A 24,313-nucleotide genomic window follows, 5' to 3' on the forward strand; every position below is an offset into this window, starting at 1 on the left:
CATGGCAAGCCCCCAACACTGCACAGAAGCCTTAGAGCAGAGGGATTTCGTCTCACCTCACGTTGCAGTTTTGAATGAACTCGATAGCTCCTACGTGCCAGAAATGCATTAGTGCTCTGCCTTGGGAATTCTCCCCTCTCGAGGGTGGAGATGAAAATGTTTCATGTGAACTTGTAGTGCTGGAAGCATTTCAAAGATAGCTCAGGGCAGGCTGCCTCTGGAGAGGAAATTGTGCCTTTGCAAGTCCTGCGTCACGACTGGACTGTTTTTAGTAGACTGGTTAACTCCAGTTCATTTAAACTGGCTGAAACACCCAACCTTTTCCTTCCTCCAAGCTGCTGTAGGAAGCTGACATGTTTCCCAGGCAGGCCTTGTGTGCTGTGCTGGGGAAGGGTAAATGTGGCGCAAGGATGGGATGGGTCAATTATTTATTTAATCCCCAAGTGAAGGTCCCTACACAATCTCTGCCAAGGCAGCTCAGTCCTAGCCTTCAGCGTATCCCTGCTATTCAATCCTGAACTCCAAGGCAGCTCTGCCAATACAGCACCATGTGCTCTGCGCAGGGTCAGTGTGTCACGTCGAATAGGGTGGGACCAATCCCCTGTCCTCCCGTTGTGTCCTGACCACGTGTCGAAGCTGGTCCCCAGTTAATAACTAGCCATTCGTACTAGTCTGGACCTTGTGAGCAGGGCATTTGGTCTGTCACCTGATTTGTGGGGCTTTCCTCTTTCAGTGATAACCACAGCACAGGGTGGAGACTTGATGTCCGACCTCTTCAACAAGCTGCTCCTGAGGCGTAAAGGTACCATGCCATGCGGGGGGGGCTGCTCCTTTCCTGTAATGTGACATGAAGAGGGGCAGGTTTCCTTGCCTCACTGCTAGAGCTTGCAGGAGTTAGAAGGGAGGAAGCTTTTGGCCAGCTTGGCATGCCATTTGGCTGAATGCTTTGATGCTGCTGAGGACACACCCGATGCCCTTATGGGCCAGACTGGGCGATCCCCTTGCAGAGCAGGAAGAACTTACCTGTATACCAATGCTGCCGCTGGCGGAGTGTCACTGCAGTGAATCCAGATGGGAGGTGCTGCTGGGGGGGGTCTTAGCTGGTTTCAGTGCCTAAACTTTACCTGGCATCCCCAAGGCAGAAACCTGGGCACTGGCTGTTGTATGTTTTTAATACTCCAAGGAAAAGCTCCCCTGTCCCTGCTCTGCACACTCTGGGCAGAGGCTCAGCATACCTGGAGAGCCTCAGAGGGGGAAGCATTTTGAATTTACCCATTCTCTTAAGGGCTGGGGCCTCCCCCCTGCTGTCAAGGTCCCTCAGCCATATCTGAATGACAAGGCCCTCCGTAGGGACCAGGCAGGCACCTCTGTCCCTGCCACGCTTCAGCCAGGGGCTGCCTCCTCCCCTGCTCACAGAGTCAGAGCGGGTTCTGGTCCCTGCCCTCCCTTGTTCTGCCAGCTGGAAATGCTGACCTGGCGCTTTAGCTAATGAACTCTTTCCTAGCAGCACTGCGGTGTTAATGGGAGTTGAGTTTGTGTGTGCCTGAGGCAGCATTTTGCACAGGTGCAGGGCTAGCTCCTGCCTCCCTCAGTTCTCCCTCCGAGGCCTCACTCACCTGCTTTTCTCCCCCAGGCATTTCAGGCAAGGGGCCTGCAGCTGCAGGAAGTGCTGATGCTCCCAGTGCACCTGGTGGTGCCTTTGCCCGCATGTCGGACACAATCCCACCCCTGCCACCCCCACAACAACCCCTGGGGGAAGAGGAGGAAGATGACTGGGAATCATAAATGCTATCGGGCCGCAGGCCTGGGATCGGTTTCCTCTTGGCCAACTGGGAACCCAGCCCTGCTGAGCTAAGCACCTCAGCAATGGACCAGCTCTTGGAAATAACTGTTAGTGAGAGGGCACAGATGGACCCTGTCACTTTCTCTTACCTCCTGCTGTTCCCACTCATCTCTAACCACTGTTGAGTATAGTTATGACGCTTACTTCGGCTCTGTTTACTTCCCCCTCCCCCCTAAGTAGTGCATTTAATTTCAAATACTGCTGCTCACACTCACTCAATAAATCCTGCTGTAGCTGGAGGGCAGCTCACAGAAGATCTGATCAAGCACAACTGCAAGGGCAGCTCTAAGAGCCTTCTCCTCCTTAGCCAGCTGTATGTCAGGCCTTGGTTGGATGCTCCTGTGATAGGATTGAAGGTGCACAGCAGGTCTGCTGGTGGTTCCAGTGCTGCCTGGCAGCCTCCCTCATGTGAAATCAGCTGTAGGAGAGCCATGGAAACTCTGCTGTTGGGTATGAATGGCTTCTACAGTGTAAGTCAATAAAGGAACAAGAACCTAGCAGCTTTCTCTAGCCCACTCCAGTCTACACTGTGGAGTGTTCTTGACTCTAGGAAGAGAGGCCCAGCTGTCCACCATTAGCGTCTCTGGGAACAGCAGGCATGGTGGAGTATGGTCTGTGTGAAAAACATAAGGCAGAAGCCCTAAAATTGTTGTATATGTAGGTGCACTACAGACTTTGAAAGCCTCTACCTACAACTTCTACTCTGTCAAAGAGGTGATGGGCAGAACTGTGCAACTACAGTACAGTCAATTCCTAGTTTGCTTAAGGAGATGTTTCTTCACTGTAGGGGGAAAGTAGATGTCTTTGAATTCCTATGTGCACGGTTTAGATGTGCTAGACTCTTCAGGGACTGATACAATTCAGCTGCAGCAGAATAGAGATTTTATCTAGGTATGTGTAGATGCACATAGGAACAGCCATTAGCCCCTTGCCCAAGGGCTTTCCTGAGTTACAAGGTGGCAGAAAGTAATCACTGATGGCTTCTGCCAGGAACTGCTCTAGTCCACTACACAGCAAAGCTGAAATATCAAAAAGCCAGGAATCAATGTGGCACACCTTCACCCCCTTTACATCAAAAGGGATTTACAGTAAACTATACTGAGGGAGTGCTCAATATGAGCCCCAGGAAAAGGCAGCAATAAAGCTGAATACCTGAAGGTGACAGGTATGTAGTCAACAGGAAATGAAATAAATGCTGCCTTGCTTTATGGCTAGGCCAGCAGAGTGATAGGCTTATGTCCCTTCCCGCTGCTGGAATAGTGACACAAGCCTTGGGCCGTGCAGCAGTGTGACATTCCTGGTCCACATTAGGAGAAAGGCGGTGAACAGCTCTAGCCTCAGCTTACACAACATCAATGAGGAAATAAAGGCCTTGGATAGGTAAATACAAATGCAAGCCACCCAGGTGGCATGGATGAAGCCCCCAGCAACTGAAGCCCCATGTGGAGTGCTGCAGCTTCATGCTTACAGCACTTTAGGCCATGGCAGAAAAAAGACTCTGTTTCCTGTAAGCTCCCTAAATATTCTTTCAGGGGGCAAGCAAGCCAGCTAGCAATACTGCCCCCAGCCATTATCTAGTGAGGGCTCTGGGAAAGCACAGATTATTTACACAATGCCAGTGGTCAGAGATGTAACTTCAGGCATGGCAAAACTAAGAGTTGAAAATGCCTCAGGTGGCCCAAGGCATTTACCCTTACTGAATTAACTGATCTGTGGAGCAGGTATGTGGACAAAGGACCATTAGCTAAGGGGCGGAAGGGATATAAATCTAGGCTCTAGCTTTCATTTGTTGAGCTTCTGGGGGCCTCCACAAGAGCAGTACTAGTCCCCCATCCTCTACTGGAAAGGGAAATCAGCAGCCAGGGAACATCAGCCTGATTTTCAATACTTTGCCCTGAGCGCTGCACCAAGAGGACAAGTAGTAATACCCCAGGGTGGGAAACCAAACAAAGGGGAGGAGTAACAAAACCCAGACGTAGCACCCGCGGTGCAGAAGAGAAGCTAGTCCGAGTGGGAGTCAGATCCAGTAGCTGCGGGTGCTCTTATCTCCCCTCCCCTCACACAGTCTGAGCTAGGGTACTTTCCACTGTCCAGCCCAACTCAAATGCAATATAATCAGTCACTGCCCAGAAGCCACATGGGCACGAATAGCTTTGGTCAATAATTTTCAACTGCAAAGTCTTGGGGAAAAAACTTCTCTTGCAGGGACAGCAATTGCAGAGGGCTCTGTACTTGTCATCAGCACAATGCTCTTCCTTCTCCCTCAGGAAGCTTCTGACCCATGACATGACTTCTTCTCTTGGTGAAACTAGGAAGAGAGGAAATCACATGACATTGTTCATTCCTAGCCCCAGCGCTCTAGTATCCAGAGTGGTCAGGCCTGTGAGCCAGGGGAAGAGGGCATGCAGGTCCATAGAGACATTGCTGGGGGGCAGTTCCAGGACATATATGGGGTGGAGGTGATGGGTACATAATGGAAAGTAGGACACTGGCTACTGCAGGGTGCATGAAATGGTACTGACCTTCCTTAATGCTGCAAATGCTGGTCCAAAGGCAGGTTTGATCTTTGTTCTTTCCTTGATCCACTGGGGTAATTTGTTGAAGACTGAGGGGCGTGCATATCTGTGATCTACGAGTAAGATGCTAGCAAAGTCCTTCTGATGGCGAATCGCTCGTCCTGCACAGATCATCATAAAGGGAAACCTCAGTTTTGTCACTTTGTATCCCCTCTAGACCCTATTTTTACATGCACACTATTATCAGCAGATCCACTCTAGAAACAGGCCTCCACCAGGCTGCTTGCCAATAGCTTGAACGCACAATCAGGTCACTGTTGGATCTTCTACCACCTGAGTTGCATGTGCCATGACAATTCTTCCCAATACCTTGTCTCTCATAACAGAATCCTCTCCTTATGCTGCTCCCCACCCATCCCACTCTGCCACAACTGCTTCTTTGCCTATTCCATGACCCTAGCTCCCGTAACTGCTCTCTTCATACTCCTCCCCATCCAGCCCCATGAAAGATGAAGTCTTACCTATTGACTGGTTTACTGCCTTCATGCATAGATTTTCAATCAGCATTTTGCTAGGTGGCTGGCCTGCACTCCTTGGCTAGAGGAGAGAAATAAGACTGAGGCTATGTCTACACGAAGCAGCTTTTAGCGACAGGGCTGTGTTGCTACAGCCATGTCACTAAAAAGCGCGCAGTGTAGCTGCTGTTCGTTGGCTCTCCTGCTGACAATATTTTCCACCCCTTCCAAGTGGCATTAGCGTTGGCAGTAGGAGAGCGCTCCTGCTAACAAAGAGCTGTTCACACTGGCGCTTGTTGTCGGCAAAACTTCTGTCTCTCGGGAGGTGTGTGTTTTTTTAACACCTCTGAAAGACAAAAGTTTTGTCGTTCAGTTGCCAGTGTAGACAGCCCGAGTAAAAGGCGCATGCAGTTCAAGGTAGGAATTAAAGTTCTTTAGTACAGAAACCAGGCCCTGGAGGGGTACTGTATTCTTTGCCCCTGCTGTTGCCTAGCTGGCCTAGGGAATGGTGCTGCCAGGCAGTCCCAGGTACTCATAATAAAGAAGGGACCTCAAGGCCCACTATAAGGATATGGGAGTTCAGTCACACACTGGAACCTGGGAAGTGCAGCTGAAGGTTGATCAGGCTCCTCAGAAAGTACATTCAAACTAACCAGCTCCAGGGCATCTGAAGGAGGAAGGTAGCTTCAATGCCAACCCCCAGGGGTTTCAGAGCTCCATAGAACAGGGGCTCTGCCGGCAACAAGAAGGATTCACTGCATTAGAAAGAGGAGCGTGACGCTGGAGTGCAGTTCTCTGTGTAGTATTGCTCTGGCAGCCTCTCTTGGGCCAAGTCCCCCTTCTCCCTTTGGAATTCAGCAGGGTCATTCCTGCAGATCTCTGCCTGGCTCTAACCCTGTTGAGCCCATTTACTAGCCTCAAAGCATGCAGAGTCAATGAGATCTCTGACCCAGGCACAGGAAGACCCAGGTCTTTATTTCGCAGGGGGAATTGGACCCTAAAAGGACAATAAGTGAAGCAGCTGAAATCGGCACTGGGGTGCTTACTCCTACCATTGTTTTGTCAAGATAGGCCATTTTCTCCTGGAGTTCTGGGGACTTGATGTTGGGGTAAGGCATGCCCACCATAACGACACACCTGGGAATGGAAGGAGGGGGACACACACACACAAACATTGTTAGTGCCCTCTCATAATTACATACTGTCACATCCCGAACAAACTGATAGGGACACTAAATTGGAGGGGGTTATCACTGCAACGCAGTCAACTCTGGCGTGGAAGCAACAACAGTGCCCAACCGTCCATGACAGCGGAATACTGAAGTAAAAACTGCCAGGGGAATTCAGGGAGCCAGAGTGGGGATTTATCCCACACAGCATTGTCCAGTGAAAAGCACTCCAGGCTATTTCATGACCACACAGTGGTTGGGTGTCTGCAAGGCACCTACAGCTCATAGTGCATCCTGATACCACTCCGGGCACACTGCTTTCAACCCTGACTCAATCACACCACCCTCACTTCCTGCACCCCTGCGGTTTACTTGCAGGTCTCCCACCCAAGTCCTGACCAGATTCCTCCACAGCACAGCCTAGGAGAGCCAGCAACCACATCAGCAGAGCTGTGTTCAGATACCACCTTAGGAGATGAGCAGCAAACCAGATATTTCTTACCTTCCCAGGTCATCAGAGAAATTGATTCCTTCACTCATTTTCCCTCCAACCACAGAAAAGAGCAGGGCCCCCGTCACATGGCCTCCCACCTGGCTGCAGCGCTGCAGGAAAGAACCCCCAATCACTCATGAGATACTGGAGCTGTGGAAACTTCTGTGCAATTGGCAGCACAGAGACCTGTCTGCATTGGCCAGAGCACATTAACCACCCACATCACCTGCTTTAGAAACACTCTCTTGCATTATGGGGTATTGAACGTCCAGCAACCTGCCAACCCTGCTTACCTTTATGCACTTAGCATACTCTGACAGCACCTGCTCCACCTGGTTTGCTCTCTTGGGCTCCTGAAATATCTGTCACAGGCACAAAGCATAAGTTGCAGCAGGAAGATGCAAATAGATTTAATGGTGCAATTCCAAAAATAACACAGAGAGGAGAGCCTAGAGGCACATTACCATCGATCTCTAACCGATGTCCAACTATGCCCCCTGGCTAAGCAATGCAGACACATCCTAATAGTGCCCTGCTCAGCACCTGTGGGACCTTTCACATCCAGAGCAGAAGCAGTGATGGCCATTAGTGACTTTGGAGACATTTCCAGTTACTGAGACGTTAACCAGGGTTTTTCCTTCATGGGTGCTTGCACCCAGATCTCTACTGTTTGAAGAGTGGAAAGAAACATCCATGTAAGAAGGGGGAGTGAAGATCTGGGAATTCAGGTGTAGCAAGAGGGTAACATGGAAGAGATCTCCAGCACTAGTATGATAATTTATAGAACAGTAGCACTCAGGTGTGATTAAGGCCCATGTGTGCTGATGGGCTCTACAAGCAATGTAAGAAACAGTCCCTGCCCAAGGGAGATTAGGGTAGGAGGGGAAGCAGAGTTCTAGAAAGGTGAGGTTATTGCCAATTCAGCTCCTGAGGAACAGTACAGGTCTGTTTCTCATAATATAGCCTCCTGAGCATTGTTCAGTCCAGTGCTAAATTGCACAAGCAGGAAAGTTTTTGGAGGCTTTATCATCAGAGTTCACTGTTCAGAAAGGTTTCCTGATATTCAGCCATTTTCTTCTGTTCAGTTTCATTCTATTACTCCTGGTTATACACCCTTTGTACCATGCTAAAACACTGAACCTTGAGATGTAGGCAAGCATTATCCCCATTTTACAGAAGTGGCAGACAGCTTAAGTGACTTGACCAAGGTTACACAGTGACTCTGTGCCACAGTCAAGAACAGAACACAGATTTCTTGATCCTCAGCCCTGTGCTTTAACCAGAAGACCCATTCATCCTCCCAGTAGACCCACAGTGAGCTGAAAGCTTGTGTGTAACTGACAGTGTATTGCTGAGTCTTAAGGCTTGTCTTCACTACTCAGGTAAGTCAACCTACATTATGTTTCTCCAGCTATATGAATAATGTAGCTGGAGTCAACATAGCTTAGGTCGACTTACCCCGGTGTCTTCACTGTGCTGCATCAACGGGAGACACGCTCCAGTCGACTTCCCTTACTCTTCTCAGAGAGCTGGAATATCAGGGTCGACCAGAGAGCGCTCTGCTGTCGATTTAGCGAGTCTTCACTAGAGTGAAGACAAGCCCTTAGTCAATCACACTATTCCCTGGGCAGGGGATGTGCAGCCAAGTCTGGGGAAAGCAAATCCTCTGTAAGAACTTAATAACCTGCCCCTCATAGCAAGGGAATCAGAGAGCATTGTAGGCTGACTAATGCAGATGAAGACCATCTCTGCATTTACAGGAGCCATGTAACAGCATTTAATCTAATTTAGATCCCAGCTCAGCAAACAGCCGTCTGGGAGGTATCATTTATACATTACTGGAGGGACTGGCTAGATAAACATCCTCTCTGCTCTGCTGTGCAGGATATAAGAACAATTTGGGGAGAGAGAGACAAGGCCTGTAATGTGTAGATAATTGTTGGACTTTTGAAACCTCCATTTAAAGTACCAACCACCCTCAGTTACACAATTACCTTCTTCTTAGTTGCCAAGCGGGTGAGCTGCCCCGTCCTCTCCCAGTGCGTGTACACCTGCTTTTCGTACTCATAGGAAGGAAAGAAGCACACTACGCCCCCAGGGACCACATTGCACAGGTTACCAAGGATTCGGCCCATCTCATCCATCTATAAGGGCAGAAAGACTGGTGTCTGCTGGGGCTTACCATGGCACTGCCGTGGCCTAATTCTCCTGCCCTGTCCCTGACCCAGAGGACAGATGCCTCCCACTGACAAGTCTTAGGACACTCATAGAGAAATCAATGCAAGTGTGCTAGCTCACCAACAGTTGCCTAGAGGCAGTGGCTGGCTCCAGGGCCTGGAAATGTACATGCTCCTTGGTCTCCCCGTCTAAGCCGCAGTCCCAAGAGTCATTGTAAAGCAATGGTTGTTCAGTGTGTCTGTGAAATGAGCTAGGAGGTCTGTCCATTTCCCAGGGAACAGGTGTCTGCTTCACACCCAGAATGATGGCGAGAGCTCACTGGCAGCTCTGTTAGCAAGTTCAGCTAAGGACTGAATGGGCAAGAGGACTGATGTCTCACTCCTAGGGGCCCTTCAAAGGCAAAGGAGGATGGGGAAGCTTTCGCAGCCACCATCAGTGCTGTAGATGCTCTTCACTCTCCAGGCCTGTCAAGTTAGCTTTCACTAGCACTAAACTCACTTAAAATGGCTTAACAAAAACAGACCACCCCCAGTATGCCTGCCCCTGTGGCCCTCCACAACTGGACCACTCCCCTGCCAATCTGCACACCCCTCTGGACTTACTTTTCCCCACCTTGGAGCCCCCCAGAATTCCCCACTCTGCACACAAAACTGCCCCTTGAACCATCAGACCGCATAGCTTAAGAATGAAACAGACATGCTGACCATCTGAGGCAGGTCTCTCTTCTGATAGGTGAACTCTAGCTGCTGGTTAGATGGACCACTGCAGAGGATTACGGGTAAAATGTTGTCTGGAGGAATCACATGACCTGATGACAAACAAGGAGATGGAATAAAAGCCACAGATGTTCAAGCAAAGCAAGCTAATAGTGCAAGGCCCCTGGGACTAGGTCACATGCACATAGCAGCAGAGGTACACATTAATTTCTCTTGGTCTGGGGGAGAGCAAACAGCTTTAGCACAAGCCCCTCAATGCCTTTACATGGATCACACCAGCCTTAACCTGGTTCAAATCATTCCCTGCCCATTCTCTCTGGGGCAGAGGAAGAAGGTACACCCTATCAGCTGGAGGTGAAAGAGAACCTGGCTGCCCTCTGCTGCTGTGATTTCCAGGCAGGATGTCTGGTCACTAGAAGGAGCTGGCAAACAAACAAAGTCAATGGCACCTGCCTGAATTCCCATACAGTCAAACTAGGGGCCCAGCTACAGAGAGAGCATGTGTCAAGCTCCCCTAGACTGACACTCACCACAGGAGAACTCCACCACCCTGTCAGCACTGATGGCACACGACAGCAACTGCTCTCGGAAATCAGACACCTACAAATCAGGAGCCAAGAAGAATCAGCAAAGCCAAAGGGCTCTCATCAGGAGATGGGGAAGGGCTGCAGTCAGCACACAGCACAGGGATGGGAGGACCAGATGCAACGATGGAGGAGGAGGAGGAGTCAGGCCAATGGTTTGGGGAAAAGGACAGAGGGAAGAGATGTGCTGGGTACTTGGTGCAGATGTGGGACCCAGAAATACAAGGGCACACAGAGGGATGAACAGATGCAGAAATACTGTAGGTGCAGCTCTGGCCTGAAACCAGAGCTGTACCCAGGGGAGCAGGGTTGATTGGCCGGTAAATTCTGCAATTTCACAGCCAGCACAGCTGCACCATCCCATGCTGCAATTAAAGTTTCTCCAAGTCCTTGGGCAGGACCCTCTGCAGGGCAAGGGGAACCATTTGTTTCTAGGCAGGAAAGCAGAGAACCCACAAAGCATGGGCTGCAGCAGCCAGCCGCCTCCACGGCTTCCTATGGCCAGTGACAATAGGTGCAGAGCAGGAGCACCACCCTGTGGTCCAATAGCCTCATCCTACCAGTGCAGTGCTCTTTTTAGACAAAGCCATCCACAGTGTATTGTGAGCAAGGCATTCAGCCTAGCTTTCAGAGCTTGGGTCTGCCTCTTTGAGCTGGGACCCAACTCCTAGTACCATAGCACACCTCTTCCGCTCCCCTGCCTTGCCATTTACTGACACCAGACTGAATACCTTCCCTGGGGTTGGCTAGTTATGGCGGGTGGAGGATCCAGACAGCAGGGTACGACAGAGTCTCCTTGTAGTGCTCATGGGGCGGGGGCCAGACTGCTTGGCACAGCCTTCCCTCCATACAGCTTCAAAACCCCGATGTGGCCCTCAGGCCAAAAACCCCTGGGCTAGACAGAAAAGCCTAACGTGGATGGGTCATGCATGCCACTGTGGCGCTATTAAAATTCTGATTTTTCTGGAAGGTCCCTCTGGCAAGATCAGCATTATAAAGTCGGTCAGAGGATTTCCATCCAGTGCTAGTTTTGAGCTGCACTCAGCCTGAGGGATTGGCTCAGACCACATAACTCAAAGGGCAATCAGATACCTTGAGGGCTGGGAGACTTGGCCAAGGGCAATGTTAAGCCCCAGCCAGGCATTCAGACAGGATGAGACGTCTAATGGAGAGACCACTCTGAGGAGTTACGATGTCTGAAAGCGTTCGGGTGAGTAACCTCCTAAGCAAGAGGCACAGCAAAGGGGGTATTAGCACACCCATCCCTAGCAGTTCAAATGGACAGCATGTCAGGGAGAGTGGGGCTTTGCTATGCTTGTACCATCAGGAATTGCTAATTCTGTAGCTACCTCATGGGGAATGGCGCAATGGGACAGAGGAGGGTCTTGTTTGGTGCCTACAGTGCTTTTCTTTTGCTGCTGAGAGGAGCAATAAATGAAGGACGGGCAGAGCACAAAGTCCCTAGACCTCACGCTAATATGCAAAGAGACTGCCACCTTTTCCCTGCCGCTGGGAGGATGGAAAAGCAGATTCCCAGCCTGATCACTGCAATGTAGGCAGCCTGGAGAAACGTGCTGAAATGGGGTGGGAATACATGGCTCTAGTGTTGCTTAGCAGTTCATTGGTGTATTTTAAAGCATCCCAATTACGTCCAATATCCATCTCCTCCTGCTGCTCCTTGAGGATTGGCAAAAGGTGCCAGATAGACCAGTTAGTTCTTAAAGAAGCAACCTTGCTCCCTCACCGGCTGCATGGTGCCCCCTGCGATGATAGCAGCACGACATTCCTTCAGCACCTTGGCAAAATGGACAGCTGGATTCAGCAAGAGGAATTTGAGGCTGCTCTGACCTACAGTGCCTGGGTAAAGAAGACAAAAGACAGACAGACACACACACACACCTTAGTAGAACACCCAGGATTATCAGCAGACCACCTTGTGAGGGGAAACCCCACTTTCAAAGCAGGAGCAGAGTGCTGCAGGGCCCATCTAAATCATTTACATCTGGGGGGATTCTGCACCAAAAAATTAAAAATTCTGCGCACAATATTTTAAAATTCTGTATATTTTATTCATCAAAAAAACACAATATTATCACAACAGTTTCAATTATTTTGGTAATTTATTTCAAAATACCTGTCAGCAAGTATGTCTGTAACAATACAGACAACAACAACAAAAATCCCCCAGGAGTAGAGAGTTAAAGAAACCCTGATGACAACTCAGTTCCTGTTTCTCTGCTCCCTCCCCCCAGAGCCCAGCAGGGGGGCCAGACACCCACACCCCATCTCCCATATAGCCCAGCCACAGGGTCCCCCCCATCCCAGACACACACACCCCTTCCCCACAAATCCCAGGCATGGGGCACCCCCAGCCCAGACATCCACACCCGCTACTCCTCAGAGCCCAAAGGGAGAAGCAGCCTGATGCTGGATCCCAGGCTTCTGTGGCGTTTCCTGCATGCCACCTCCTTCCCTCAGGGAGTCCCGGGAACCGCAGCTGCCAGGAGCCCTCCAACTCCCTCCCCATCACCCCAACAGTATTTTCTATCTGTGGGCTGGGGAGCTGGGCTCTGCCAGGTCTAATGGCCCCAAGTGGTAGCCAGCAGCTCTGCAGCCCATTTCTGCAGGGAAAAAGGAAATTATGTGCAGAACATTAATTCTGTGCAAATTCTGCATTGCACGGTGGCACAGAATTCCCCCAGGAGTAATAGTTTGGATGGCCAGCTCCAGCGTCAAGTGGGTGACTCTGCCAAGGTTTCTCCTTGAACTCCATGAGAACCCTACATAGGGTGCTTGTCTCTGGGAATGAGGCCCTTCCAACAGAGGTCTCACATTCCTGCAGGACCCTTAAGCTGGTACTAAATTATTTATGTTGCTCCCAGGCCCCAATCCAGCAGGACCCCATGGTGCTAGGTGCTGTGTATAGGATGCTGCACAGAGTAAGAGAGAGCCCTGTCTCTTATAATGCAATCTAAGTCTTACAATCTAATTATACTTAAATTTCTAAGTCTCCCATCAGTGAGGTGTCTAGGTACTAGCCAGTGGCTTTAACATGGCTTTGCTTGAGCCTCGTGAGTGCTCTTCACTCCAGTACCTTGCCGGTTGAGGATGACTCTCCCATCTTGGTTTGCACTGGTGAGAGCAAAGAGAAATCCTTCAATCTGCATCAGAGGAGAGGCCATCTTGGGCTGGCCATCCTCAGCCTCCACAGGAGAGCACTGAATAGCAGCTGCAGGTCAAAAGAGAAAGTGGGGGGGGGGAATCATCCAGTCAGAGCTTAGATTCCATTCCCAGAGGAGTAAGAATGCAAGAGCTAAGGCCTGGTCTATATGTAAAATTTAGGTTGAAAAAGCGATGGCACTCAGGGATGTGAAAATCCCCACTTCTGAGCGCTGAAGCTGTGGCGACCTAACCCCCAGTGCAGACACAGCTAGGTCGATAGAAGAATGCTTCCATCAACCTAGCTACTGTTGCTCCAGGAGGTAGAGTTCTGAGAGAGACAGAAAACCCCTTCCACTGCCATACACTGCATCTACCCTTGGGGGTTATGCTAGCTTAGCCAAGGTGCTAAGGTAGCCTAAGGTGTATATCATGGATCACATGCCACTTCCCCGAGGAAAGGAACAAATCTTTCTAGATAAATAGCATGCACTCTGGCAATCAGAATAGTAGAGCAGGGAATCCAAATTTCACATTCCTCATGGCCTTCTCCTCCCTTGCTTCACTAGCTTTCCTAAGGCAGCTTCTGCAGCGAGTGTCTCCCTCCACTGGAGACAGCTCTGAAGCCAAGTGCATCTCCCCCCTTGTCCCATGTAGATGCAAGCTCCACAGCCTCACTTCCTCCCCCTCTTTACCCTGCATCTGAACTCACCTTCTTTGTCAGGGCCCTGATGCAGGGCGAGAAGGAAGTTCTGCAGTCCAGCCATCTTCTGCTTTTCCTTGTTAGTTTTTACAACACTGGTGGCTCCATATCTCTCCACAAACCCAAAAAGCTGCGAAGTAAATAAAGAGCAGGATTTACAAAAGATACAAACACACTGACAGCAAGTCACATACAAAGGCCCTCACTGCATGTTATACACCTGTTACAGAAGCCAGACTTTCTGGCATGTCTCAGTGCTTCCAAACTCTTCTAGCCAGAGCTTCTTCCCTCCCTTGAATCAGAAGTGCTAATGTACGCCCCTGCCACACGACGCAGCCTCTACGGGTGGCATGTTTTAGAGTCCCAGAAAAGGCAATGCAGAACTAGCTCTGTGTTAGCATTCTAGTGCTTACTAGCTGCCATACACTGTGAGCATCAAATACCCAGCAGCTGGGGACGTTTGCAGGGGCCATTTTGTAAACCAGAGGAACACAATCAATATGCAGAGGAAAGCAAGAGGCTTACAGCCATATGCCCAGCTGCTATGCTCCTTCCCCTTTAAATGCTAGACTGCCCCTTGTCCTTGAACTAGACAGGGCTGAACATCCTGCCATGTTAGTTAAGGAGTAACTTGGGACAATACCTTCCTGCTGATCAGACTTTTCTCACAGTAACGCTGAACCTGTGGGAGGAAGACAGAGCGCGTGTTAATACTCAGAATCCCCTTCCCCATCCTGCAGCCACCCCTGCTGGACTAGTATCCCTTCCCCACCCCCATCTCTCCTCCAATAGCGATGCTGGGAGAGGAGTGTACAGTGTAATATTAATCGCCTAACGTGCACTGTACTTTATTACAATTTCAGCTAAATGACTTGCTAGGTTCCAGAATAAGCGTGTTCTTCAAACCCAGTGACCTAAGAGCTCCTTAATGCCAACTAGCAAAGGGCACACCCAACACATTGTTGTCAGAATATTTAGCCAAACAGTGAGGTATTGCGATGGGGTGGACTAGGCCCTCCACTCTACCCCTGCTGAAGGCCTCGCAGCCCTGCCACACCCCACCCCAGAAAAGGGCAGTGAAATCCTCCAAGCTGCCTAGAGTGGCAGTGTGGGACATAGCCAATCACAGAAGGTCTGCAGGGAGCAGCCAATCCAGGCCCAGCAGGTCCATATAAAAAGAGCTGCAGTGCAGAGCAGCAGAGTTCAGTTCTATTCCTTCCTGGAGCTGGAGGAGTGTGGCCAGTGCACCTGGCTGTCTGAGGGAGCTACAGGACCTTAAAGCAGTGCTGGTAGAGACTGGGGGAAGTGAGAAGGAGCTCCAGGCTGGCGGCTGGGACTCAACCAGGACAAGGCCCTGAGGTAAGAGTGAAGAACGTGGTGGGGCATGGGGAAGTGGCCCAGGGAATCCTAGCAACAACGCAGCTTAGTTAAAAGGACATGGCAGACTGCTGCTATCTTTAGGGTCCCTGGGCTGGGATCTGAAGTAGAGGGCAATTAATGAACCATCTCAATGTTGTATACTAAGGGAAAGAGCGTCCTCAGTGAGCCAACAGGAGAGACAGCAGACTTCATAAAGTCTGTGAGAGCCCAGTAAGAGGAACTGGACACTGCAGAGACATCTCTGGGGAACTTAGGCACACTGAACATTACCTACAAAGCAAGATTAAGACTGGCAGAATCTCAAGGCGCTTGCTGGTGAGGCTGACAGAACTGGTGTGGCAGGGAGCTGATACATTCTAAGCCCCAGCAAAGCTCTCCCTGGCTTAGTTCTGAGACCCCTAAGGAGAGCATCACAAGCCCCACACGTATAAATAACCCTTCTTTGCCCACAGACAGCCCACCTCCACTCACGTGTGTTGTTGCCATGGCCTGAAACTACACTCCCTGGGTGCACACAGCTTTAGCATGCTGCCATAGCCAACGTAAAAGAATACCTTCTAAGACAACTGGGGCAATGGAGAGAAGCTGGCAGGAAGTAGGCTAGCATTCTGAACATAGGACCAAGTCAGGACATCTGGGTTTTATTCCTAGCTCTGCTACACGCTTCCTGCATGACCCGACCTCCCTCCCCCCCCCCCCCGTCACTTTACCCCTCTGTGTCCTAGCAGAAGACAATTCTCTCACTACCTTGAAGAGGTTGATATTGTCAATCTGACTCTGAAACAGGAAGTCATTGATAGATTTTAGTTCTGTCCCTGAGAGAAGAGAAACATGTATTACCTGCTGGGCCCACAGCCCTTCCCCACACCACCACCCATCTCCCCTGCCTGTTGAGCCGTACACTGCTCTAGGCATCTGAGGCATTCAGAGGCACATCTTACCTGCTTGAGAAATGCTCTGAGCATTTGGATTTTGATTCACGTTTCCTGCAAAATATCAAACCACTTCAAGGCAGCATGATTCACACTGGGTTTATCTAAAAACTTAAGCAACACACTTAAAACAGCTAAGGGGGAATGCAACTCTAGCACAAAGACCATACCCTGAAATTAACTGTCTGGTTGGAAAGTAGTTCTACAGTCAAAACATTGCCTTTTCTGCTAATTTCTTTGTTTTCCTCTGTAGGATAGTTCCACATCATATGACAAAAATTCTGTAGCATCCCTGCAAGCGGACACCTACGTTACTTTTGTACAGGAGGTGGCAGACGGGTAGGTGCATAGAAACACTAACACAGTATTCATCATGCTGCAGAGACTAAAGGAGTGCAAAGCACCTTCTCACGCAGGCACTAAGTGACCTTTGTAGACACAGGCAGGTGAAGTGGGACAGTTCTCCCTCAAGCCACCAGCAGACAAACCAAGGTTAGTTGGTGCCTCTGACTTTATTTTTTATTTCTAGTATTTAATCCCCACCTCACGTCTCACACCTCTGGAGCTTAAATCCTGAAGTTACACACACACTGCATTTCCTGATGGAAGTATTTAAGGGATGGCCAGGGTGGGAAGGAGGTAAGGAAAAAAGGATGGAGCACCTGAGAGAAGAGGGAAAAGGGGGAGGGAGAAGAGTGTCAAATTGCATCTTCCTCTTAGTGACAATGAAGGGTTCTTTACAAAAGGCAGCGGTTCCCCTCAAGGCACATCTGATGCCTAGTGGACAAGTAGAGAAGTAAACAAGGAGCCAAGTTAGCTCCAGAGGATCTAGAATCACAGCAAAATAAAAGGCAATATTCAAAAGAGAAATTCACTTGACGGTTAAGAGTCTGCCAAGGCAAAGGGCCTCACTAACTACTAGTACAGCAATTCTGTTCTATTCAGGCTCTTAAGCCATGCTCATCACCATAGTATCTGTCTGCCATCTTAGTAACTTGGCACCCTTCATTCCCCCATCACTCCAAGTCAAATCTGAGAAATTGTTGGGAGTACAGGAATAAAAGACCTCTTTCCTCGGCGACCTACAGCATGACTTGCTGCCTCCTTTCAATGAAAGAGGAGGCAAACTTCCGGTGGATCCAACAGTCAACATCTCCAATTTGCAAAACAGGTTGACAAATTTAGCAGGTGATGGAGCTAGGATATAAACAACAGCGAGTTTGCAAAAGCCACAGGGAGAGAGAGGGGAGGCAATTACATGCTGAGGAAGCACCAGCCAGCTCAGAATCTTAGGAACATCAATGGAAGTGAAAGCTCTTACCTCCTAGTATGGACACAAACCTCTCCAGCAAATACAGAATCTGTTTAATGTACATCAGGTTTTTTGCCTTCAGACGTTTCCTATGAGATAGTTGATGGTATTAAACTCCAGAATGAATGGCCCACAGGGACTATAACACACAGCTTCCTAAGTCCCAAACACAAGCCATCAAGCTGATCAGCCCAACTCCATTTCTTCAGCGTGAGAAGATGAGAACTAAGACACAGATTTCCCTTGGACTCACCCTTCCAAGGGACAAACCCAGAAAGCCCTGGCCAAGTGTTCACAGGTGCCAGAATCACTGCACTACCCAGCAATGTCACTTCAAGAGTCCAAGTGTTTAACAGTTTCTAGCACTGACTTTCTCCTCTCTCACTGGTTAGGGTTAATTTATTTATATTGCAGTAGTGCCCAAAGTCTAATCAGGATTTAGGCCCCACTCTGCTAGCTGCTAGACAAATACATAATTATTAGCCCTGTAAGCGACAATCACTGTAGAGCTGGTAAGCCTGATGCAAGTTTTGGATAGGGCGGATACACTGTACACAAATTTTGCCTTGGAGGTCACCAGAATTCATTCCGTTTCAGCCACGAAGACAACTAGAACACAAAGGGTCAAAAGCCTGGGAGAGACGTGAAAAACTAAAAGCTGGAGGTTATGGCACAGCATGTGGCTGCCAAAGTAGAAAGTAGAGGGAGAAACTGGGAAAGAATTTAAGAGAATGAGAAAAAGCCACACATGCTAAAATGTCACCCTGGCTGTCTAATACCAACCCTAAGAACCAGGCTTACGAAGGTTCTAAACAGAGCTAGTAAACCAGCACTCTCCTTTCAGTTGTGAGAGCATTAGTGCAAATAGCCTCCTGCATGGGAAAAGCAGGACAAGGCCCTGCAGATGAGAGAAAAATAAGCTCTTGCTTCTCCTCTGCTTGCAGCTGCGGAGCTGTTCCTCTCTGGGATCCTCACCTGTATCGTTCCATGTACTGCAGCAGCTGGGAGTAGGCACAGCACAGCTACAATAGAAACAGAGCTGGTATGAACGACTCCATAAATACTGGGTTCCATTACAGGTGGCAATCTACTAGATACAGAACACAAGAATGGTTAACAGAGCAGTGACTTCCAGCCCCTGACTCACCTGAGAGCCACGGACTTCAGCACTGTAGATGCAGGTTATAGTGTCTATCAGATTGTGGGCCTCATCAATAATCACCACCTGATCCTTCAGTTTGATCCCAGAAGCACATCTGGTAGATTCATGCAGGAGCATCTGATAGGGCAACACCACCAGCTGCAGGAGAAACCCAAGCTTTAAATGATCGTATTATTTCAATAGTATGAATAGTGGGCGTTTACAAAGGGCTTTCCAAAGACAGGTAAGTAATATTACTCCCTTTTGTTATGGATAGGAAACAGGTAGAAAGAGGCTAGGGGACTTGTTCAAGATCATACAGCAAGTGAACAGCTGAGCTGGTAAGAGAAGCTGGGTCTTCCAACTGCCTGTCCCGTGCTCTAGCCACTGAATGTGTGTTTCCCCCGAAGCATTTACATTAAAAACATAATTTTAGCAAGGAACCTGCAGATGAATGCCTTTCACAAATTCTCATGTTATTAGATGGTCACAGAGAAATTCTTCTGACAAACACACTCAGAGCAATGGAAATGGCTCAGATTGTCTTAGTGTGTTAAGGTTGGCACCAGAGTACCATTGCAAATACCATTTTGCTCTTATAAGCCACCTTTCATCCAAGTGTCTCAAAACGCCTTACAAGCATTAAGTAAGCCTCACAATGTCCCTGGTAAGGGAGTTGAGTATTATAACTGAGTAAACTGGGCACATAGAGATTAAATGAATTGCAGCACATCACAATGAAATAGTGGCATTCATCCCCAACCCCCTGCTCTAACCACTCTCCACCTCTCCCACTCCTCCAAAGGGCTATATTTAGCTCTACTTTTTGGTTAGAGCTGTTAGGGAATTTGCCATCAAAGAATGTCTTTGGTTTCTGCATTTCCATGGGAATGGGTCAGTTTTGCTGACATTTTTCAATTTTTCTTCAGGAAAATGTAAACGAAATGTTTCATTGTGTGTCAATTTAACATTAATCCCAACATCAGCCTTAGTCATCACCGTGCACCACGGGACTTGGACTTTGTGTGCCTCATGCCCCCCTTTTCCTCATGTGCTGAGCTCCCCAGCCAGACAAAATCTCCCATGACACACCACATTAGGGTGACCAGACGTCCCGATAAAATCGGGACTGTCCCGATAAAATCGGGACTGTCCTGATTTTTAGTTCTTTGTCCTGCGTCCCGACCAATGCACAGCCGGGATGCCATTTGTCCCGATATTGTGGCTTTGGCTGCTCCAGCGGGTTTTTTTGTTTTTGTTTTCCCTTCACCCATGTGTCCTGATATTTTGTCCATTTCATCTGGTCACCCTACACCACATTCTCACCTAGCCAAGCTGCCATGTGCATCCTAGGTTTCCCAGGAACGAGGTGCAACATGGAAGATGTTGTCCTGACCCATGCTGGGAAATGGGAGTGTGAGGCATCTGAACTACAACTCCCATGAGGCTTCATGGCAACCCAGGCAGCCGGAGAATAATGCGGAAACAACCAGAAACATTTCATTTTTGGTCAACACACAAAATGTTTCAATTCAGGAACACTGAAACAATTCATTCCAATCACAAACAGTAAAACAAAAACATTTAGCATTTTCCAAATCTTTCAGAACTTCTCATTCCAAGACAAGTTTCAATATTTTGACTTTTCATCCCAAAATGTGACTGAAACCAAGGTTGAAATACTAGAATTTCCTGCAAAATGAAATTTCTGTTTTTCGATCAGCTCTAGTTTTGCTGATGTGTAGAAAACACTCAACTTTACAGTTCTAAGTTGATATGATCAGCAGGAAACCTGAGGAATACAGCATTACAGAGAACGAGTCAGTTTATTTTCTGGTGCCAGGGAGCTATTCCTCACCAACAGCCCTAGCTTCTCACCTGGGCGGCAGGAATGGCATAGCGACTCCCATAATACGGACAGGCTTTAATCTCCTTGCCCAAGGCCACGAGCTGCTCAATATCTTTCACCTTGACTAGAACCTCGTCCCGGAGAAACTGCATTTGCTCATAGGAGTAAAATGGACACACAGCCCGGCTCACACGCCTTTTCTTCCCCTCTGATTCCTCTCCCTCACTCTTCTTCCCTGAGGACAGGAGGCAGAAAAGAACTGAGTATAGGCAATATTCACAAGAGTCAGAACAATTACTTTGCATCTTTATAGCACCTTTCATCCACGGATCTCAAAGTAGATTTTGCAACACACCTGACCATCCATTACCTACCTATTGCATATATAGTGCCTAGTGCTGTACTATTGAGACACTGAACAGAGAATTAAGATTTGCACATTGTCCCCAGTGGATCCTGCTCTTACCATCACAAGATTTAGCCACTTGGAATTTTTTCTTCTTTTCTCACCCCCACACCATTGTGCAGCTTCTGATATTATCACAAGGTGGCTTCAACAGCAGACTGTAAAAATGCTTGTACTTGGGATCATTCCAATCTCCTCTAGCATCAGTAGGGAGTTACAAACAAGGACCTTCCACTCAACGTCCTCCCAATTACAGTGACAGATTCAAAGTACTCAATGAGCACAATGGTCTAGAAGGATCTCCTCTGCCTTGTGAGGTAGGGAGGAAAAAAAGTCCCTGACTAGTTCTGCTTCTCTGAAGATATCTTTCCCACAGGATTCTCACTCCTGGAGTCTAAGCTCCCACCAGTCTCCCACTAGAACTCTCCAAGCTCTTAAAAGGATTTTTAAGCTCTTAAGGGCAGTCATAGCAGGAAGCAATACAAGCTACCACACACTATCCCCTGAGCTTAACCACTGGGCTTTTCTATTCTATTCCAGTCCATCCAGGTGCCTGTACAAAGCTCATCACCAGAGTATCGAGTGCACTTGGAACATTCCAGTCAGTTCCAATTACACAACTGGCGAAAGTTTCCAGAATCAAAAATATGCTTCAAAACAAAGAGCAAGGTACAAAAAGCATTGCTGAGGACAATGCTTTCAAAAGTGCCCAAGTCTGACTGAATTTCATTGAGACGGGACCACCTTGGTCACGTAGATACTTTTGAAAATATGGCCCCCATGTCACTAAAGATAACCTCTAAACTCCAAGGGAAGATGGAATGGGTGAGTGAGGATAACCAAAGCATCACAGACCAAAAGCCTCATGGAGAAAATTGTATGTTGTTAATGGACCTGACGGGAAAGCTAAGCTGAATTTTTAAAAGGCCACTCAACACCTTTGAGTAATGCAGGGGAAGAGCCGGAGCAGCTAGTATTGAAGGTTTAGCTGCTGCAGCAAGCTCCATCACCAATCGTGGTCAAGAAGAATCCAAATGGAACATTCCAAGTGCAGCTGGTAAGCTCCGTGGCTGGCCCAGGACAGTAAGCAGGAACTCTGTCTCACAACCTACCCTATCACCACTGATGTTAAAGGCCAGCGACCTCAGGGAATTCTTGCCAGTCTTGCTCTAAAGAGCTGAAGAGTGAGCATCTTGGTGGATGGTACTCTAGGGAAGGATTGTCCTCAGAAACAGAGCAGGAAACAGATGGGGGAGGGAGAGAATCTCCTGACTTCTAGCTCCTATTCTAGACAACTCTTTTTCCATATCAACAATACAACCTTCTACTCACCGAAGCATCACTCTGGATCTCCACTTGACCGTTCACAAAGCTCCAAAGTCCAGCTGGAAATGACACCCTCCCCCTTTGAAATAAACATCCCCAAGACACAGCCTAGCTGGATTAGAGAGACAAGCCCCACTTCCCAAATGGGAAACAGCAGCATTTGAAGAAAGCCCCTTGAACCCGCACATAGGCTACTCTATCAGCAACCAGACAAAGCACATTGCACTGGAAAAGTGTTCATACTGATTGTAGTAGCAGTTGCTTCCTCAGTAGTCCAAGTTAGGAAGTGCTCATACCATGTTTGTTCTTCTGCATTTCCATACAGCGGTCATTGATCAGCTGGACAGCCCCCAGATGGCGCACCTCCTCGTTCACACAGAGGCTCTTAGAGAGAAACAGAATGAGAGAGACCGTTATGTGCTCTCACCTTCATTTGTAAGGTATAATTTCCTTTAGAACAGTCAGTCTAAGACTAGCTCTGGAACTGGACAGGTCTTCTACAGCAGGGTTCTCAACCTTTTTCTTTCTAAGCCCCCCCATCCCTCAACACGCTATAAAAACGCCATGGCCCACCTCTGCCACAACAACTTTTTTCCTGCATAGCCAGTAGATTAAAAGAAAGGGCTGGCACTAGGGGGTAGCAAGCAGGGCAACTGCCTCGGGCCCCATGCCGCAGGGGGCCTGCAAAGCCAAGTTGCTTGAGCTTCAGCCCAGGGCGGTGGGGCTCGGGCTTCAGCCCCAGGTCCCAGTGAGTCTAACACCGGCCATGCTCTCTGGTTTATTTTGGCGGCCCCCCCAAAACCTGCTCACGGCCCCTGGACCCCTGGTTGAGAACTACTGTTCTACAATATATGGGATGTTGCCAGGTGTGCATACTTTGCCTTACTCCAGAACGAGTTACCAAATCTTCTGTATGCCACCATAAAGTTTATACACCAGCAAGCAGACAAAAAAAAAAAGGTGCCCCAAAGATGCTCTATGCCTGCATCCATGGTTCTGTGGTTTTCCCATTTACGCCAGCACCTGCAGGAATACTAAAACAAAGCAAGAGACTACTTTCCTAACACTTCAGGTGCTTGTGATGTCCCCAAAGTAGAAGAGGAAAGCAAGGCTCTTGAACATATGACGAGGGTGGCCAAAGCACAGTCCATGGGCCAAAAACCACCCCTGGATGCTCTAATTTTTAATACAGAGGTTCACCCCTGGAGATTACAGGTTCCAGCACTTGATCCAAGTGTGACACAGCGGCCCATTGTTGGTTCATTACACTGTGTCAGCAACTCTTGTCTGGCTGGACATACTCACTACACCTAACATGCTGTTGTCATAATCTGTATCTAAAAAGTATCATATAAAGTATCGTATGTGAACTAGTAACACACTGGTCATTAATATTGGGTAGTGTATATACACGTGATATATGACAAGTTATACATGTGTGCTGAGAATACATGTGTTTTTAAGATGTGTCTGGCAGACAAAGCTTAAGTCACCCCCACCTCAGACAAAGGAATGTGGTCCCTCCTGCTTTAATGAGTCTCCAGTGTAAACTGAGACAAGAGAGACAGTGAAAGTACATTTACATAAAAGGTAAACAAAACTAGGAAGTGAGGAGACAGTCACTTTACTAACTCGACAGGGGGGAAGAGACTGCAAACATTAACATGGCATCAGCTCCCTCGTGGACACAGCAAGCTGAGCCCCAAGAGAGGCTTCCCAACTTTGAATACAAAGACAAAACTTTGAGGATATAAGCAGAGAGAGAAAAAGCCATACTGGCATCCCTCACTTGAGGGACTAACGAGGCTAGAGCTCTTGAAGTCACAGAATAGTGACACAGCCAAGGGGGTTGAAGTCTCTGGGAACAGAGTATAGGTGAGAAACCTGCATAGGCAAAGATTGTAATTTGCTGAAATTAAGTTTGAGTCCTAGAAGCATTTATTTGTTGGTAACCATTTCTATACTTATTCCTTATACTTGTTATCACTTAAACCTATGCCCCAAGTTAATAAACTTATTTTACTTTTATCATAAACCAACTCAGTGCTTTCATTGAGGAGGGTTTGTCAACCCAAGTTAGGTTAGTAAGCT

The 24,313-nt window shown here is 48.4% G+C and overlaps 2 protein-coding genes across 14 annotated transcripts in view; one reads left to right on the forward strand and one right to left on the reverse strand.

Moving 5' to 3' along the window:
• WASHC1 (WASH complex subunit 1) overlaps nucleotides 1-3,145 on the forward strand; it is a 97,552-nt gene extending 94,407 nt beyond the window's left edge. For all 7 annotated transcript variants that reach the window (XM_073321174.2, XM_073321167.2, XM_073321157.2 and 4 more), the window contains 2 exons: nucleotides 734-802; nucleotides 1,634-3,145. In XM_073321174.2, the coding sequence (XP_073177275.1) occupies nucleotides 734-802; nucleotides 1,634-1,785 (221 nt within the window). In that variant the 3' untranslated portion in view covers nucleotides 1,786-3,145. The remainder of the gene's footprint in view (nucleotides 1-733; nucleotides 803-1,633) is intronic.
• The window catches only part of DDX11 (DEAD/H-box helicase 11), a 38,190-nt gene continuing 13,879 nt past the window's right edge, over nucleotides 3-24,313 (reverse strand). For 2 of the 7 annotated variants that reach the window (XM_073321078.2, XM_073321106.2), the window contains exons 8-27: nucleotides 22,519-22,606; nucleotides 20,520-20,725; nucleotides 18,648-18,800; nucleotides 18,476-18,522; nucleotides 17,510-17,589; nucleotides 16,198-16,242; nucleotides 16,004-16,071; nucleotides 14,520-14,558; nucleotides 13,886-14,006; nucleotides 13,109-13,243; nucleotides 11,759-11,871; nucleotides 9,961-10,030; nucleotides 9,419-9,522; nucleotides 8,531-8,680; nucleotides 6,830-6,898; nucleotides 6,546-6,646; nucleotides 5,927-6,011; nucleotides 4,881-4,956; nucleotides 4,366-4,520; nucleotides 2,653-4,151 (exon numbers count right to left, since the gene is read on the reverse strand). In XM_073321078.2, the coding sequence (XP_073177179.2) occupies nucleotides 4,107-4,151; nucleotides 4,366-4,520; nucleotides 4,881-4,956; nucleotides 5,927-6,011; nucleotides 6,546-6,646; nucleotides 6,830-6,898; nucleotides 8,531-8,680; nucleotides 9,419-9,522; nucleotides 9,961-10,030; nucleotides 11,759-11,871; nucleotides 13,109-13,243; nucleotides 13,886-14,006; nucleotides 14,520-14,558; nucleotides 16,004-16,071; nucleotides 16,198-16,242; nucleotides 17,510-17,589; nucleotides 18,476-18,522; nucleotides 18,648-18,800; nucleotides 20,520-20,725; nucleotides 22,519-22,606 (1,950 nt within the window). In that variant the 3' untranslated portion in view covers nucleotides 2,653-4,106. Of the gene's footprint in view, nucleotides 4,152-4,365; nucleotides 4,521-4,880; nucleotides 4,957-5,926; nucleotides 6,012-6,545; nucleotides 6,647-6,829; nucleotides 8,681-9,418; nucleotides 9,523-9,960; nucleotides 10,031-11,758; nucleotides 11,872-13,108; nucleotides 13,244-13,885; nucleotides 14,007-14,519; nucleotides 14,559-16,003; nucleotides 16,072-16,197; nucleotides 16,243-17,509; nucleotides 17,590-18,475; nucleotides 18,523-18,647; nucleotides 18,801-20,519; nucleotides 20,726-22,518; nucleotides 22,607-24,313 lie in introns of those variants that run through there. The other 5 variants (XM_073321136.2, XM_073321088.2, XM_073321097.2 and 2 more) reach the window with 5 other exon arrangements.

The sequence above is a fragment of the Lepidochelys kempii genome, chromosome 1 (assembly GCF_965140285.1).
Source record: "Lepidochelys kempii isolate rLepKem1 chromosome 1, rLepKem1.hap1, whole genome shotgun sequence".
NCBI classification, from domain to species: domain Eukaryota; kingdom Metazoa; phylum Chordata; order Testudines; family Cheloniidae; genus Lepidochelys; species Lepidochelys kempii.